The following is a 15,850-nucleotide window of genomic DNA, read 5'->3' as shown; positions in this document are numbered from 1 at the left end:
CAACAATAAGATAACAAACAGCCCAATTAAAAATGGGCAAAATATCTGAACAGACATCAGATACACAGATGGCAAGAAAGCACATGAAAAGATGCTCAACATCATAGGCCATTAGAGAACTGAAAATTAAAACAATACCCCTACACACCAATTAGAATGGCTAAAATTCTAAACAGTGACAACACCAAATGCTGGCAGGGATGTGGAAAAACAGGAAATCTCATTCCTTGCTGTTGGAAATGCAAAATGGGACAGCCTCTTTGGAAGACAGTCTGGCAGGTTCTTACAAAACTAAACATACTTTTACCATACGACCCAGCAACTGTGCTCCTTGACACTTACCCAAATAAGGTGAAATCTAATGTCCACACAACAACTTTCACATGGATGTTTACAGAAGCTTTTGTTCATAATTGCCAAAACTTGGAAGCAACCAAGCTGCCCTTCAACAGGTGAATAAACTGTGGCATATCCATACAATGCAATAGGACTCGGTGATAAAAAGGAAATGAGTTATCAAGCCACGAAGAGAGGCCGTCTGAAAAGCCTGCATACTGTATGATTCCAACTATAGGACAGTCTGGAAAAGGCAAAACTATAGAGATAAAGAGATCACTGGTTACCAGGCGTTCAGAGGGAGAAACAGAGGGGTGAAGAGCTGGAGCACAGATGATTTTTAGGGCAGTAAAGCCATTCTGTATGATACTGTAATGGTGGACACAAGACATTACACATCGGTCAAAACCCATAGAATGTATAACACGAAGAGTGAATCCTAATGTAAACTATGGACTTTAGTTAATAATAATGTGTCAGTTCATTCATTCATCATCTAATTCATCATCTAATTCTTTTATCATTCATCATCTAATTCATTCATCAGCTATAACCAATGTACCACACTAGTGCAGATGTTAACAACAGGGCTATCTGTGATGGGGGGTGGCATATGGGAGCTCTCTGTAGTTTCTGCTGCATTTTTCTGCAAATCTAAAACTGCTCTAAAAAATAAACTCTATTAAAATAAACCGAAACCTCAAAGATTCCCCACTAACTCTACTGTTGAAGGCTCTGTGGCTAAGTGTGTGTGCTTGGACACAAATAATTCAGCACATTATAGCAAGATGGGAGACGGAGAAGGAAAAGAAGATTGCCTGAATTATTTTGCAAATTATAGGTGAATGAAACATTTGGCTATAATACTTTAAAAATGCATTTGTTCCAAACTAGTGGTTACCAGCAGGGAGAGGGAAGTGGGCAGGGGCATTATAGGAGTAGGGGAGTCAGAGGTACAAACTATCAGGTATAAAACACACTCTAAGGATATACTGTACAACACAGGGAATAGAGCCAATATTTTATGCTAACTATAAATGGAGTATAACCTTTAAATAGTGTGAATCACTATACTGTACACCTGTAACATATAATATTGTAGAGCAACTATACTTCAATATAAATAAATAAATAATAAATAAAAATTTAAAAAATGCATTTGTTCCTATTTGCAAACATTAGGTCTTTGTATGCCTGCCTGATTTTTTTTTTAAACTACTCTTTTTTTTTCTTTTTTAATTAATTTATTTTTGGCTGCGTTGGGTATTCATTGCTGTGTGCGGGCTTTCTCTAGGTGCGGCGGGCAGGGGCTACTCTTCCTTGCGGTGCGCAAGCTTCTTATTGTGGTGGCTTCTCTTGCTGTGGAGCACTGGCTCTTGGCACGCGGGCTTCAGTAGCTGTGGCACACAGCCTTCAGTAGTTGTGGCTCATGGGCTCTAGAGCGCAGGCTCAGTAGTTGTGGCACGTGGGCTTAGTTGCTCCGCGGCATGCGGGATCCTCCCATACCACGGTTCGAACCCATGTCCCGTGAACCAGCAGGTGTATTCTTAACCCCTGCACCACCAGGGAAGCCCCGGCCTGCCTGATTTTTGCATGATTTCTTTTCTCGGTTTCTTTCAGTGCTGCTGCTACTCTGCTCTAACTAGTCATCCCTAGTTTGCTGCCTTCTTGTTCTCCTTTCATCATTCACTCTGCTCCAAAAATAAAAACGCTGATGATCACTGGTATTAATTACAATAAGCCAGCACCACCACGTACTGACGTAGTGATAACTTTCTCTGTGCTAAGTATTTCACACTCTTTCTCTCTTAATCTTCTCAACATGCTCTGAGGCTGGTACTGTTATTATTTTAATTGAACAGATGTGAAATGAAGGCTTTGAGGCTTGACTTAAGGTAACTCGTCTCAGCATATCAAGCTAGCAGGCGGCAGAGGAGCAGCAGACTCCAGGTCTTATTCTGAAACCCTGCCCAGGAGCCTTGCTCTCCACTGCCTTCTGTGGGCGTGTGTGCTCACGTGCACACAAGCAGATCTGCACTTATGAATACAGACCTGGGGGATCGTATGTTTGCAGCGATACCTCATCAGTTTGGGTTTGTAGGTTCAAACGTCATAAGGTTGTCACCATTGGAAACAACTGAAACCATAATTAGGATAAACTGTTCCTTAGTGGCATAATGCCTCACTTTGCCAAGTGCTGCTTTAACCCTCACGCTGGGATGGTTGTTGGGATTTTCTCACACATTAAGGGCTGTTTAAATCAGCTGAAAGAGGCTGTTGAGATATGGCTTAAATCATTTTCTCTCTTACACACACCTATGACTCTATCTCATCCTTGACCTCACCACCTTTTTTATAAAACCAAGACCCTCCTAAAAAGAGACGGCAAGGTGTGGTCTCATTTGGTCACATGGTGATGAATGGTTTAGCAGCTCTTCCAAAGAGGGCAAGGATGAAGTTCCAGCAAGCCACATTTTTTTAATCCTGAGACTGATATACCCATCTCTGAAGATAATTCATCTGTATCATGCTTCCTACTTAATTTAAGTGCTACCAAAAGAAATATATATTCTTTCAAGTCCAGAAGAAAATCAACATGTTCTTAAAAATGGAGACAAAATGGAAATGAACAATTATTTTCCTTCCAGATGAATGTGCAGAACATTTTCTAACGTATTATGAAACCTGATCAAAATACATTTAATTCATATACTGGCCAAAACAAGATTTTTTGGTTACATCACTATGTTATACCTTTATGAGGCTGGTTAAACATTATACTGCGTGGTGGCAATGCAAATGTAAGATGAACAAATCATTTCATAAGGAAAACTGCCATCTCATCGTCTCACTTTGGTTATTTTCAAACACCCTAAAAACTATTATTGACCATACAGCTTATTGGGGACTTAAAAAGTAAAAAGTAAAACCTTACATCTGCCAAAGTCAACAGAGCTTTCCGGAAGTCACCAGATGTTTCAGAACTAATTTCATCTCCAAGACTCTTCTTATACACTGAAACCAGATAAGAATGAAATTAAGCCTTGATGAACTAAAAAATATTATTATAAAACACAGAAAAGCTTAAAATGTCAACATTGGCAAGGAATGAATACCTGATAAAATAAATCTTGTTTCTTCTTTTTTTAAAAAATCTTCTAGTGCTCTTCTGATATGGATACATTCTTCTTGTAACTATTACTGCAGTGTGTGGTGTCATAGATGCACAAGAACAGAAACAGCTACCACTCTGGATCAAATCATGGTTCATTTTATCTGACAAAGGCACTAAGGAAGGTATAGTGAGAAAGCTAGGATGGGCAAGCTGTTAGTTTGCCTTCTAATTTCTATTATGTCCGCCTTCCCTAGGAATAGAACCCTGGCCTTAAGCAAGGTACAATGCACACAGCGATAAGACCACATTCTCAGCTCTCCTCTTGGCAATGAAACGTAGGCAGACCTACGTGACATTGCTGGGAAATCTCCTTAAGGATGGCTCATGCCAATCTTAGTCCCTTACTCCATCCTACTGCCTGGTGTGTAGATTGATCCTTGGAGCTTGGGCAGCCATCTTGGTCTAGGCAGGACTATATCTGAGCGATGGCATAAAAATAAGCAGGAAGGGGCCTGGGTTCCTGAAAGTTTTGAGGCGCTGTCATGCCAGTCCTAGAATTGTCTATCTCCAGACTGCTTCTACATAGGAGATAAATAAATGTTTATTTTATTTAAACCACTGTTATTTTTCTGTTTTATTGACTCTAACCCTAACCTTAATGCATACAGTTAGAATGTATTATTTCATAGCTCTCAAAAGTCAGAAAGCTTCCCGAAAACATACTGTTTCCCCATAACAAATGCCAACTGTGTGTTCGCATATTTTTAGTACTGAATAGTTGTAGCTCCTTTTGCATAGCCTGTGATGTGCAGTGTCCACTGAATTTTAAACCTCTGTTCTGCTCCACCTATGGAGCAGTGATTCTCTTCGAGCCACTGTATACCTGGATGTAGCTGACACCAGGTGGCTATTTGAACTCCACCTGCATCATCCTCAAGACCGCTATCAAATTAGTCATATGAATGCTTGTTCTTTCAAATCAGTAAAAGACGACTATAGAAAGTGATGTGAGATTATCTAATAGCAAGAACTGTGTTGAGAGAGAAATTCTTCCAGCGTGATTTTAATAAGTCTCTTTTTATGAAATCTATAATTTTCCAGAGCAATTCAAGTAAACAAAATCCACTATAAAGACAGATTATTTATCTAAGTAATAACATTTAGTAGGCATCACTTTCCCTAATAGTCATATTGTTGTTACATCTCTCCTTCCTTCACTCTATGAAAAAAATTTTTTAATTTAAAAATATCAAGCCAAGGGCTTCCCTGGTGGCGCAGTGGTTGAGAGTCTGCCTGCCGATGCAGGGGACAAGGGTTCGTGCCCCGGTCTGGGAAGATCCCACATGCCGGGGAGCGGCTGGGCCCGTGAGCCATGGCCGCTGAGCCTGCGCGTCCGGAGCCTGTGCTCCGCAATGAGAGAGGCCACAGCAGTGAGAAGCTCGCGTACCGCAAAAAAAAAAAAAAAAAATCAAGCCAAAAAAATGAAGCTCTCAATTGTTAGAATTTGGGGAAGTATTTTATAATTTTAGAATTATCTACATGAGTCTCACACAGCCTCCCACGCCTCTCCTCTACCCCAGGTATTTTGCAGGAAACTAGACTAAAAATATGAAAACTATTTTGATGCAAGTTGAAAACTACCTTATGCATTTTGAGACACAGTAGGGTACAGAAAAACAGATACAATGTTTTAATAGTGCAGAAGCTGAACTTAGAATTCTTGATCCTGATTCAATGTTCTCTCATGCACCATTAACTTTAGAATACTGCAAAGAGTTCAGAATTTAGCTTTCTATTCATTTAGGTGCTATTGTATCATTGTAGTGTGTGAGCCACTCAGTATGCCTGGTCCTTTTATGAGAGCCAAGTTGATAGGTCCTCTGATGGATTTCTAATGCATGGGTCACCACTGCACATTACATGATGCCATCACTCTTGCTACAGTTGACTGCACCAGGGCTGGCATCTGACTATAAGTGGCCAGCTGTCTACAAGGTGACCTGGTGGGAGAACTTTGCCCAAAAGAAGGCTCTCTACTAGACAGTGCCTTTCTGAGCCCATTGAATCTTCTCTTAGGGAGTGAGATGTACAGAATTTTTTAACAAGAGTGACAAAGAAGTGGAAAGGCCCCCAGAAATAAGGCACAAAACACAAGTCAAGAATAACAGCCAGAAACCATGGGCAAATAGAAACCTTGAGTAGACAAACGTCATGTGGTAAGGGAAGAGAAGTTTCTTGGTGGTGTCAAGAACAGTAGAGGCAGAAAGGCAGGGCAAAGAGTTGCTAGGATGAAAATGTGCACAGGGAGCAATGGATGTCTGATGCTGAGGGAGTGACTAGACAGCTGAGTCCCTAGCTGTGTCCTGAATCTCTGTACAGCTTGGCTATACCTGATTGAGACTATTTCTTTCTTTTACTTCTTGTGTATCATGAATCCCTACTTACCAAGGGAACCTAGATGCAGTTCAATTCCTTGTAGCCTTAGAGAACTTAACTCACACAGATACCAGAGCATCTGGTAACTCTGAACAATGACCACTTGTCATATTTGCAAAACAACAGTCCTAAATGCTAAGACATTCACTGGGCTCTTAAAATCCCAGGTCTCAATCTTAAGGATATTCATTCAACGAATATTTGAATTTATCCCCCACTGTTCTGGGCACTGGAGATACAGCAGTGAGCAAAACAGACAAAAATCACCCCCTTCATAGAGCTTACATCCTAGGGTTGTTTGTACATAAATGCTGAACTCCAGGGAGAATCTTGGGGCCAGTCAACTCATGGAGCGGTAACTCTTCTAAGAAACACAAGGAAGTAACATAGCATCTGGGGGTAGAGCCCCTGGATCTGATGATTTTTTTACATGTACATCTTGTTGAACTGCGGGAACCAAATATGTTAAACACCTACAACGTACCCATTTGTGCCCATTATTAAGCAATTATCTCATCTACCCCAAATTTGCCCTTCTATACCTTGCTTTGTGGAGCTGGGGTTGGGACTCTGCAAATAACATTTCTCTTTTATCCCCCATCCTCCACCTCCCTGTCAGTTTCCACCAATGGGGGGAGCAGAGGGAGATGAGATGGAAGGCAGGAAGAGGAAGGAAGGACATGCTATTATTGGCTTGTGATTCACCTCAGTGTCAACCCAGTGACAGGCTTTCACCCTGACAGCAGCAGTTGGCTCCAGGCTCCTAGAACAAGTCACCTGCTTACATGCCCTTGGAGGTACTAGCTCCAGCTAGATGGAGACCCTTCCCCTTCACAGAGATCTGAACTCCAATTCCTAGGGCCTCTCCTCTGAGCCGCTGAAGTACCAACACCGGAAACTGATGCCCTCCTCTGAGCTTCTAGTTTCTGAAAATCCCAATCTCTTCCTTTGTCGTCCCAGCCTTGAGGATTATACCTCTGAGCTGTGTTTCCGTTTTGCTTTTTCAGTCCTCCAAAAAGGTACTTAAGCAATTCTGTACATTAAATTCGCTCTGTTAAAATACCTAGTGCATTTCTGTTTTTCTGACTAGACCTCATTGGCATACCAACAATAAAACAGGCACTTACCTATCATTGAGGTATTTACTTTCTAATGGAAATTTCTCAAAGTAACCTCTTTAACACCCACCGGCGGCCGGTATATCCATTTTTTGTACCTTTCCTACCGCAGAAGTTTCCTAATACACAGCTGACCACCCTGATACAAAAACATAGAAACCATGGCTCCCTTAAGGTACTTGGAGGTGGTGACAGGGAGCGGTTGTTTAATAAGAATTGGGCTGGTCTTTGTCCCTTACTCCTGGGAGGTAACTTCTAAATACTTACAATTTCTCCAATAATAAGAATTTCATTGTTATTCGTGGAGGGTCCCCTGAACCACACCTGAGTTTATGCTAACAAGATGACTCCGGATGGAGCTTGGTCACACCAGAAAGACCAACCAATGCGACTAAAGGGTTAAGGCTTTAAGCCACATGATATCAGCCTGACATCTAGCGGGAGGAGGGGACTAAAGATGGAGTTCAGTCACATGGCCAGTGATGGAGTCAATCGTGCCTGTGTAATAAAACCCCACTAAAAACCCTGGACACCACAGATCAAGTGAGCTTCCCTGGTTGGCAGTGAGACATGGCTGGGCTGGGAGGGGGATGCACCCTGAAGACATGGCAGGACCCTCCCAGACTCTTCCCTATGCAACTCCTCACTCCACCAGTCTTGATGTACATTCTTTATAGAAAACCATAATTGTAAGTATAGAGCTTGCTTGAGTTCTGTGAGCCACTCTAGTGAGTTATTGAACCTGAGGGGGTAGTAAGAATCTGTCGCCGTTTGGTCAGAAGCGCATGTGGCCTGGGAACACCTGAGCTTGTGGCTGGTGTCTGAAGTCAGAGTGGTTTTGTGGGGACTGTGCCCTTAACCCGTGAAGTCGCCCTAACCGTGAGCTGTTAGTGTCCGAATTGCATTGCAGGGGCTTTCCACTTTTTACACAGCTAACAGACTATTAGGGCTTTAGCTAATGATACTGAAGCCACGTGCTCAGCACATCCTCTAAATGGTTCATCTAATTTCCCACACCAGAAATCATGAGCGGTTTTTAACACATAATATGAATATACAATGATTTGAGTGTCTTACATTGATGAAAATGGTTGATTCAATTAAGCAGTGATTGCTGAGAGTGAAATCCACTATAGCTGTAATGTTACAAACACAAAGCATTAATGCCATCGTTATGTAGCAGTTCCCAGCTCAGATCATATTAAAATTTTCTTCAAAAATCCACAGTCCTTAGCCCATTTTAGAATGTGTCTTCCTTTTTACAGTCTTGCTTCCCTCAAAACCACTTGTGAAGAAAGATTGGTGGGTTTCTGGGAAAAGCAGCATTGGCTCCTATAGGTGTGAACAGGGGTAAAGGTGGGCAGAAAATAAGATCACCTGTATAGTAGGCTTGGCCAATCTCCTTCATCTGCCTGCTTGTCCTGGTGGTTAAGATTTCAATCAGTGCATCTTCATTTGTTCCCGTGCCCTAAGAAGAAAAAGGAAATCTATTTTTAGAACACTTAAAAAAAACCCTAGTTTCATGCATTGCGGTCTTAACATCTTGTTTTCTACAGGTGAAAACAACAGTTTTTAGTCAATCAACATTAGGTCCTCTATTGCTCTAAAGTGGTTTTCTAATTTTCCATATATTTTAGTATTAAAATAACATGAATCATCTGAAGTTAATTGATTCTAAGCTTCTAAAGAAAACGTCCTACTCTAGTATAAAACTCCTTTGAATAATTCCAGGAAGAACTAGTATAAAGGGAAAGCCTATGTCATTCAGTACCAAAAGTGAGCATTCACATACGTCATTGTATTTAGAAAGGGCTCTGCAATTCTTTTGAATGAGACCATACTTGTACCAATGCACCTGGTTGGTCAGCACGGATCGTCCTCTTCATTCGGGGAGATTTTTAAAGCCTCAGTAATGTATGTCATGAGCCTAGTTGGTTTGGGGACTAGTGTTTCCTGAGTCTTGGTTTATACTGAGGTCACTGAATCACGCTGAGACTTCAACAGAAGCCATTTACATTAGGACTTGACCAAATAAGGCCAAAGTAGCATAAGAAAAGAGGCTGAATTCTGTCCCTCTGTGACAGATTCCTAGTTCCCTTCAATAGCTCTCCTTTTCAAATTATTTATTTATTTTGTTAGTTACTTTTTTTTTTTTTTGCGGTACACGGGCCTCTCACTGTTGTGGCCTCTCCCGTTGCGGAGCACAGGCTCCGGACGCGCAGGCTCAGCGGCCATGGCTCACGGGCCCAGCCGCTCCGCGGCATGTGGGATCTTCCCGGACCGGGGCACGAACCCGTGTCCCCTGCATCGGCAGGCAGGCTCTCAACCACTGCGCCACCAGGGAAGCCTGTTAGTTACTTATTTTTAAATAAACTTTTTTTGGGTTTTTTGGTTGTTCTTCTTTTTAAAAATTTTATTGGAGTATAGCTGATTGACAATGTTGTGTTAGTTTCAGGTGTACAGCAAAGTGATTCAGTTATACATAAACATATATTCATTCTTTATCAGATTCTTTTCTCATATAGGTTATCACAGATTATTGAGTAGAGTTCCCTGTGTTATAGAGTGGGTCCTTGCTGGTTATCTATCTTTATATTGTAATGTGTGTATGTTAATCCCAAGCTCCTGATTTATTTCATTTTATTTTTTTATTATTATTTTTTTCCCTGATTTATTTTAGAGCAGTTTTAGGTTTAGGGCAAAACTGCGAAGATCCAGTATCTCTTTTATCTTCCTTGATTAGTCATAGAACCCCCATTTTTTAACTTAGCACAAAGCTAAGCAAATAAAGACCATATTTTTCAGCTTCCCTTAGAGCTAGGTTTATCCATATAACTAAATTCTGATTGACGGAATATATGTGAAGCATCACGTCCAATTTCAGAGAGTCCTTAAAGGGAAAGGATGAACACGTCTTTGTCTCCTACTCTTTCCAGTTGACTGCAATAAAGATATAATGGCTGGATGCTGAGCTGCCATCTAGCCAAGAAGCGGAATCTACAGGCTGAAGATGGCAGAACCTCAAGACTGAAGGTCTGATAATGATGGTTCCATGATACCCAGCTCTGGGTTGCTTCCTTTGGAATTCTTTTACATAGAAGGGGAAACATTTCTAATCCTTGCTGGCGAATCTAACTCTTATCATTTCACCTGCTAAACTGTCCCCCATGTGGCAGCCATAGAAATGCACTGCTGAGATTTCATGTCTAGAGAATATACCGCCAAGAATGTAGTTAGTTGGCAGCCTCCAACTGCCACACCTTTGGTTCTGTCACACAGCTCACACTAAGGTCATGCTCTCTCCAGGCTGCTCTCAGCCATGACTGCGCATGGAAGGGGAACAGGAGCTGGGCCATTCCTGCCCCATGTAGGACCCTCCAAAGGGCACACTTGGCTCAGGGGCTCCCCATCAGCTTGCTGTGACTTTCTTACAGCAGCACTACAGACTGAGGCTCTTCCTATCTGAGCCTCCTTCTGTCCCTCTCTCCTTTCACAGGTGTCAGACCTGTATTGCAGTCAGAAGTTTCACCCCACCTACCCTGCTCTGTCTCTTCTTTATCCTTCACAAGGATTTCCCCCAATAAATCTCTTGTACATTTAATTCCATCTTGCCATCTGCTTCTTGGGTGCCCACATCTCTTCCACAGAAAAGAAAATAACTCTGATGGGAAGGCAGAGCCTTGCTTCAGACCTGGACTCCTTCCTTTCCCTCCTTCCTGTCAACAAATATGTTGAGCACCTATCTCATTGCAGGCTTTCCTCTAGGAAGAGAGGAGGTTCCTCGAGGGATGAGGTTCCCTGATATGATGGAGGTCTGCCTTTTAATTGGATTGAAAAAAAAAACACATAAATCAACAAAACACCAAATACGTAAAATATAAATATGTAGAATACCAAAAAATTAACAAGATAATTTTAGACAGTAATAGATAGCAATTTAAAAAATTAAACTGAGTGAATTATTAGAAAATATCTGGAAGAAAATCATTCCTGAGGGAAAGAACGTCACATATAAAGACCTCAAGATAGGAATAAGCTGAGAATGTCCAAGGAGCAGCGAGAAGGCCAGTACAGCTACAGCACTGAATTGGGGTGGCCGGCAGTGGAGGAGAGGGTGTGACGATCATCTTTATGTGTCCATCTGGCCAGGCTACAGTCCTCAGTTATTCAATCAAACAGTAATCCAGTGTTTCTCTGAAGGTATTTTGTAGCTAAAGTCCATTATCAATTGACTTTAAGTAAGGGTGAGTACCTTAGATATTCTACGTGAGCCTAATTCAGTCAAAAAGCCTTAATTAAGAGCAGAGCTGAGGCTTCTCTGAAAAAGCAGACATTCTACCTGTGGGCAGGAGCTCCAGCTTGTGCTAAGGGTTCCAGCCTGCCCTTCCTAACAGCCTGCCCTACAGATTTCAGATTTGCCTAGCAAGCTGGATAATCGTGTAACCAATTCCTTGAAATCAGTCTCTTACTCTATACCTCCTGCCTACTGGTTCTGCTTCTCCGGGGAAGTCTGACTGATACAGATAGAATTTTAAAAAGCCGTAGAGATAGACAGGAGCCAGACTCTGTTGGGTGATGAAGGTCATGATAAGGAGTTTGGATGTTCAGTAGTCAAAACCATTGGAGATTTATGCAGGTGAATAGTATAATCTGATTCTAAAAGTAACTTTATACAAATAATTTTGGCTATTCTGTGGTGAATGGATTTGAGGAGGGCAAAAATAGAGGCAAAGGGACCAGTTCCGGGGATACTGACATGGTCCAGTCAAGAGATGATAGTGGTTGAACGAAAATGAAAGCAATGGATCTGGAAGGAGGGACATGCACACATTTTTGATGGATTATGGAGTGGAGGTAATGGGCTTGTTGATAGATTTGGGAGCTTTGAAGTGTGAGAGAAGGCAAGGGATCAAGGATAGTTCTAGGTTTTTGACCTAAACAATGGGGTTAATGATGGTGCCATTGACTCAATAACAACAAAATAAAGAATTTGACACCTCAGGTCAAAAAAAACAAACAAAATTAGGCTCTGACCATATCCTTTCAGGCCAGGAACATGTGGGCTTAAGGTTCCACAACTGCTTCCCATTTCAGGGCTGTTGTACTAATTGGAGAGCACAGAATCTCCAAATCCATCACCTTTACACCCATATCTCAAGTGTGCACCAGAAGAAAGTCACTCTTTCTGATAATCAAGTGCTGGGCAGAAACAGCTTGTGTAGGTCTCATACCTTCATGGATTTCTTCAGCTGTTTCGCATCAAACACTGCCGGTGGGGTCACGAGGGCCACCATGAGACACTTGAAGTGGCCAGAGAGATCACCCTTCAAGTCATCTTTCAGTTCCTAAAATTAAAAACCCGAAGAGAAAAGTATGAAATACTTCTCCTTTCTCTTCCTCCAAAGTCACCTAGTGAAAGACAAACACGAATGTATGAATTCAGACAAAAACATGCCCATCCACAGGAGATAAACAGAAATGGTGAAAATATTTCTATGGATATTAGTCTGCATTTTATGATCACTTCCAAAATGTTCTGTTTTATAGACGGTTTTCTGAACGGAAGCCAGTGAAGAAGGTTCTCTGAGGGCCACAGATAGGAACTGTGTATTAAAATGCACTTCCCAGGCCCTTGATGCTCTCAATGCTTGGGTTGGGGTGAGGGAAGAGGAAGGGGAGGAGGAACCCTGTAATTCACACCCAGCTTCACTGGGAGGTGCTCTAATCCAGCCTTGCTTCTCGGTAACTGCCAAAGAGTTTTGAAGGGAAAAGGGGAGGGAAGACAGTGCTTGGTCATTTGCCTCTGGTAAGAGCATGGAACTAGGAAGCATCAAAAGCAGTTTTCTGGCAACAACAACAGGGGAAACCCAAAATGTGGTAATAGGGGGGCCTTACTTTTTGATGCTGTCCTTCAGCAGTGTTTTCATACATTACATAAGTACGGGCCATCTCCCCTGCTTGAAGGCAGGTAACATGGTTTCCATTTTTAATATCCAAAGGAGTGTTATTGAATAATTATATTTCCTGCTCTTGATTAATTTTCAGCCCTGAAACAGAGGCTGGAAGCCTCCCAGACTGCTATGACAATGTGGGTACAAACCAACATCTTCCATGACACTTGGGGGCCCAGCAGGGGCATGCTCCTGCCAAAACAAATGGGATGGAGCAGAGCCACTGTAGTCATCATGGGGTGTTTCCTCTCCAAATGCTAAATTCCACCCCTATCTGTCCTCAACCCAAGACTTTCCAACTGAATCTTACTTCACATGCTCTCATTCTGTCCCACTGTGAGACATGGTTGTCACCCTTCAGCTCCATCCTTCCTCCATATTTTGGAAATCCTGAAAGGCCAATGGATCACTCACAATCCCTGTACATGAGTACAGTCCAGAAGCTTGGCAATTCAGTTAAGTTGACAAAAGTTTACGGGGCGCCTGCTCTGTGTTAGGCACTTAATTGGTGAGTCAGACACAATCCTTACCCCTAGGACATTACTTCCTAATGAGAAAAATGGAAATAGTCAAAGTTAAATTTCCACATAATATGTTAAGTATCTAATAAAGGGAACACAGAGAAGGGTGTCTTAATGGAGCCCAGAGGCTTGGAGAACACTGTAAGGTGATGCGTCAGCTGCCTTGGATGGTCACTACACACTCTCAGTTCTGGACCCAATAGCCTGACTGGTTTGTGTTTCCACCCTTTCCCCTACACAGTTCATCAGCCACAGAAGCTAAAATAATCTTCAAAAAATATAAATTAGGTTATAGTATTTCCTTTCTTACAAACCTCCAACTGTTCCCTATTGTTCTTAGAATAAAATCTAAACTCCGCACCAAGACCCCAAGGTCCGGCATGTTCTAAGCCTCTCTTCAACCTCATCTCTTTCTTCTGTCACCCTTTACTGTCTATACTCCTGCCATATTAGAACTCTTCCTGTTTCTTAAGTACTCCCAGCTTGTTTTGGCCTCAGGGCTTTTGCATTTGCTGGACATTCTGTCTGAAATGCTCTTCCCCGGATCAAGCAGAGCAGAAGCCTGAGTATTGTTTAGTCTTCGTTGAGAGTAAGGTAACAACCTGTCACTGACGTTTCTTCACCACATGATCTAAAGGAGCCATTCACCAGTCATGCTCTAGCATATCATCCATTTTAATACTTTCATAGCACCTACCAATATCTGAATTTGTTTTATTTATATATTTATTATTTTTCTAATAGAATGTTAGGTCCATTGAAGAGAGGAGGCTCTGCTTTTTATTCCAGAGAATCTCCAATGTCTAGAATATCTCCTGACATAGAGTAGTACCCTACTCCTGACACACAGTAGTTTATTATTGAACAAATAAACTGCTTGGAAAAGACACACAAAATGTTCTTGAATAGTTCTTGTATAGTTTCTGGTACTGAAGAAATATTCATCTGCCGAACAAATTTTTAAAAAAAAAGTCTATAATTACATAAACATATTAAAGTTGGAAAAGAAATTAAAGATCATCTAGGACAGGATTTATCAGGTAATTGATCAGATAATTCTTTATTGTGGGCGACTGTCTTGCGCACTGTAGGATGTTTAGCAGCGTCCCTGACCTCTGCCCACGAGATACCAGAAACATCCCCCCCCCCCACCAGTTGTGACAATCAAAATGTCTGGAGACATTGTCAAATATCCCCTGGGAAGCAAAATCCTTCCCGGTTTATAGCCACTGATCCAAGGCAACTCTCCTTATTCAACAGGTGAAGATAACTGAGGCCCAGAAAGATCAAATAACATGTCCAAGGCCACTCAGACAGTTCAGGGAAAAGCCCAGGACTCCTATTCCAGGCTGTTGACCGGATACATAGGGGACTTTCTGTTACACTTGGCCTGAAACAAAAGATCCGTGGGCATAATCATATGGGAGCAGCCTTGGTCCATTAGTGATTAGGCCTTTACTGCCTGTTACGTTAATGAAATCTTACCCTTCCGTATGCTGCTTGGTATTCCTTAGCAATCAGCTGCCGCTGTGCGTTCGACCTCTCAGTCAGAATGCTAATGAGCGCTTTCTCATCAGTTCCTAAATGAAACGAAAATAATGGTATTCACCATCAACTCAAATATGCTTAATATCTGTTGTGAACAAAAGAAAAATGATTCAGGGTCTGAAACAAATGCAGAGAGGAAGGCATTTTAATTTTTAATTTCCAGGTCTTACCAGGTTGGCATCATTATTTCTTTGATTGCTTGGCTTTGGAAAAGAAAATGAACTTTATTTGGATAGTTTAGGGGGAAGAAAACCATCATTGCCCAAATATTCCTATCCGTATATCAGACAGAGAAGTAGCACAAAGAACATACTGCTTTGGAAGTAGGTTTTTTCATCCTTCTGAGGTCCAGTTACTGTCTTATCCCCTTTTATCTTTCTATCTCCATATTTGTTATAAAAAGTCATTTTTGTTCCTCTAGAAAAAAAGGAACTGACATTTATCAAGAACCTACCACACACTAGGCACCTTTTATTCATTGTCATAGTTAATATTCACAGGGCCCTGGGCAGTAGGTATGATTAAGCTGTTCTAAAGATAAAGACACTAACTTACCTCGCTTGCCAAAGTCAGGCAGCTTTTAAGTGGCACAGCAAGAATCTGAACCCAAATCTCTTAATCCAGAACATCTATTTCTACCAGTGGTCCATACCTCTTTCAGGCATTTCAGACCCATATACTTAACCACCTGTTGTAAGTACAAGTAAAGGGCTGATGCTGGCCTGCCTGAAAACAACCTCCAGGTCACTATTTTTTTGGTAATTATAGTATTAAGATAATGTGAGAAGTTGTGTCTGCTCCTTTGTGGTAGAGGACTGCCCCTGG

The 15,850-nt window shown here is 41.7% G+C and overlaps 1 protein-coding gene across 3 annotated transcripts in view; it reads right to left on the bottom strand.

Annotated features, from left to right (window-relative positions):
- The window catches only part of ANXA3 (annexin A3), a 58,817-nt gene that overhangs the window by 13,262 nt on the left and 29,705 nt on the right, over nt 1–15,850 (bottom strand). For all 3 annotated transcript variants that reach the window (XM_060299526.2, XM_030877960.3, XM_060299527.2), the window contains 4 exons: nt 14,963–15,057; nt 12,237–12,350; nt 8,383–8,473; nt 3,272–3,351 (listed from right to left, as the gene is read on the bottom strand). In XM_060299526.2, the coding sequence (XP_060155509.1) occupies nt 3,272–3,351; nt 8,383–8,473; nt 12,237–12,350; nt 14,963–15,057 (380 nt within the window). The remainder of the gene's footprint in view (nt 1–3,271; nt 3,352–8,382; nt 8,474–12,236; nt 12,351–14,962; nt 15,058–15,850) is intronic.

Source organism: Globicephala melas, chromosome 5, assembly GCF_963455315.2.
Source record: "Globicephala melas chromosome 5, mGloMel1.2, whole genome shotgun sequence".
Taxonomy (NCBI): Eukaryota; Metazoa; Chordata; class Mammalia; order Artiodactyla; family Delphinidae; genus Globicephala; species Globicephala melas.
Note: the sequence above shows the minus strand (reverse complement) of the source record. Positions and strands in the feature narration are given on the sequence as shown.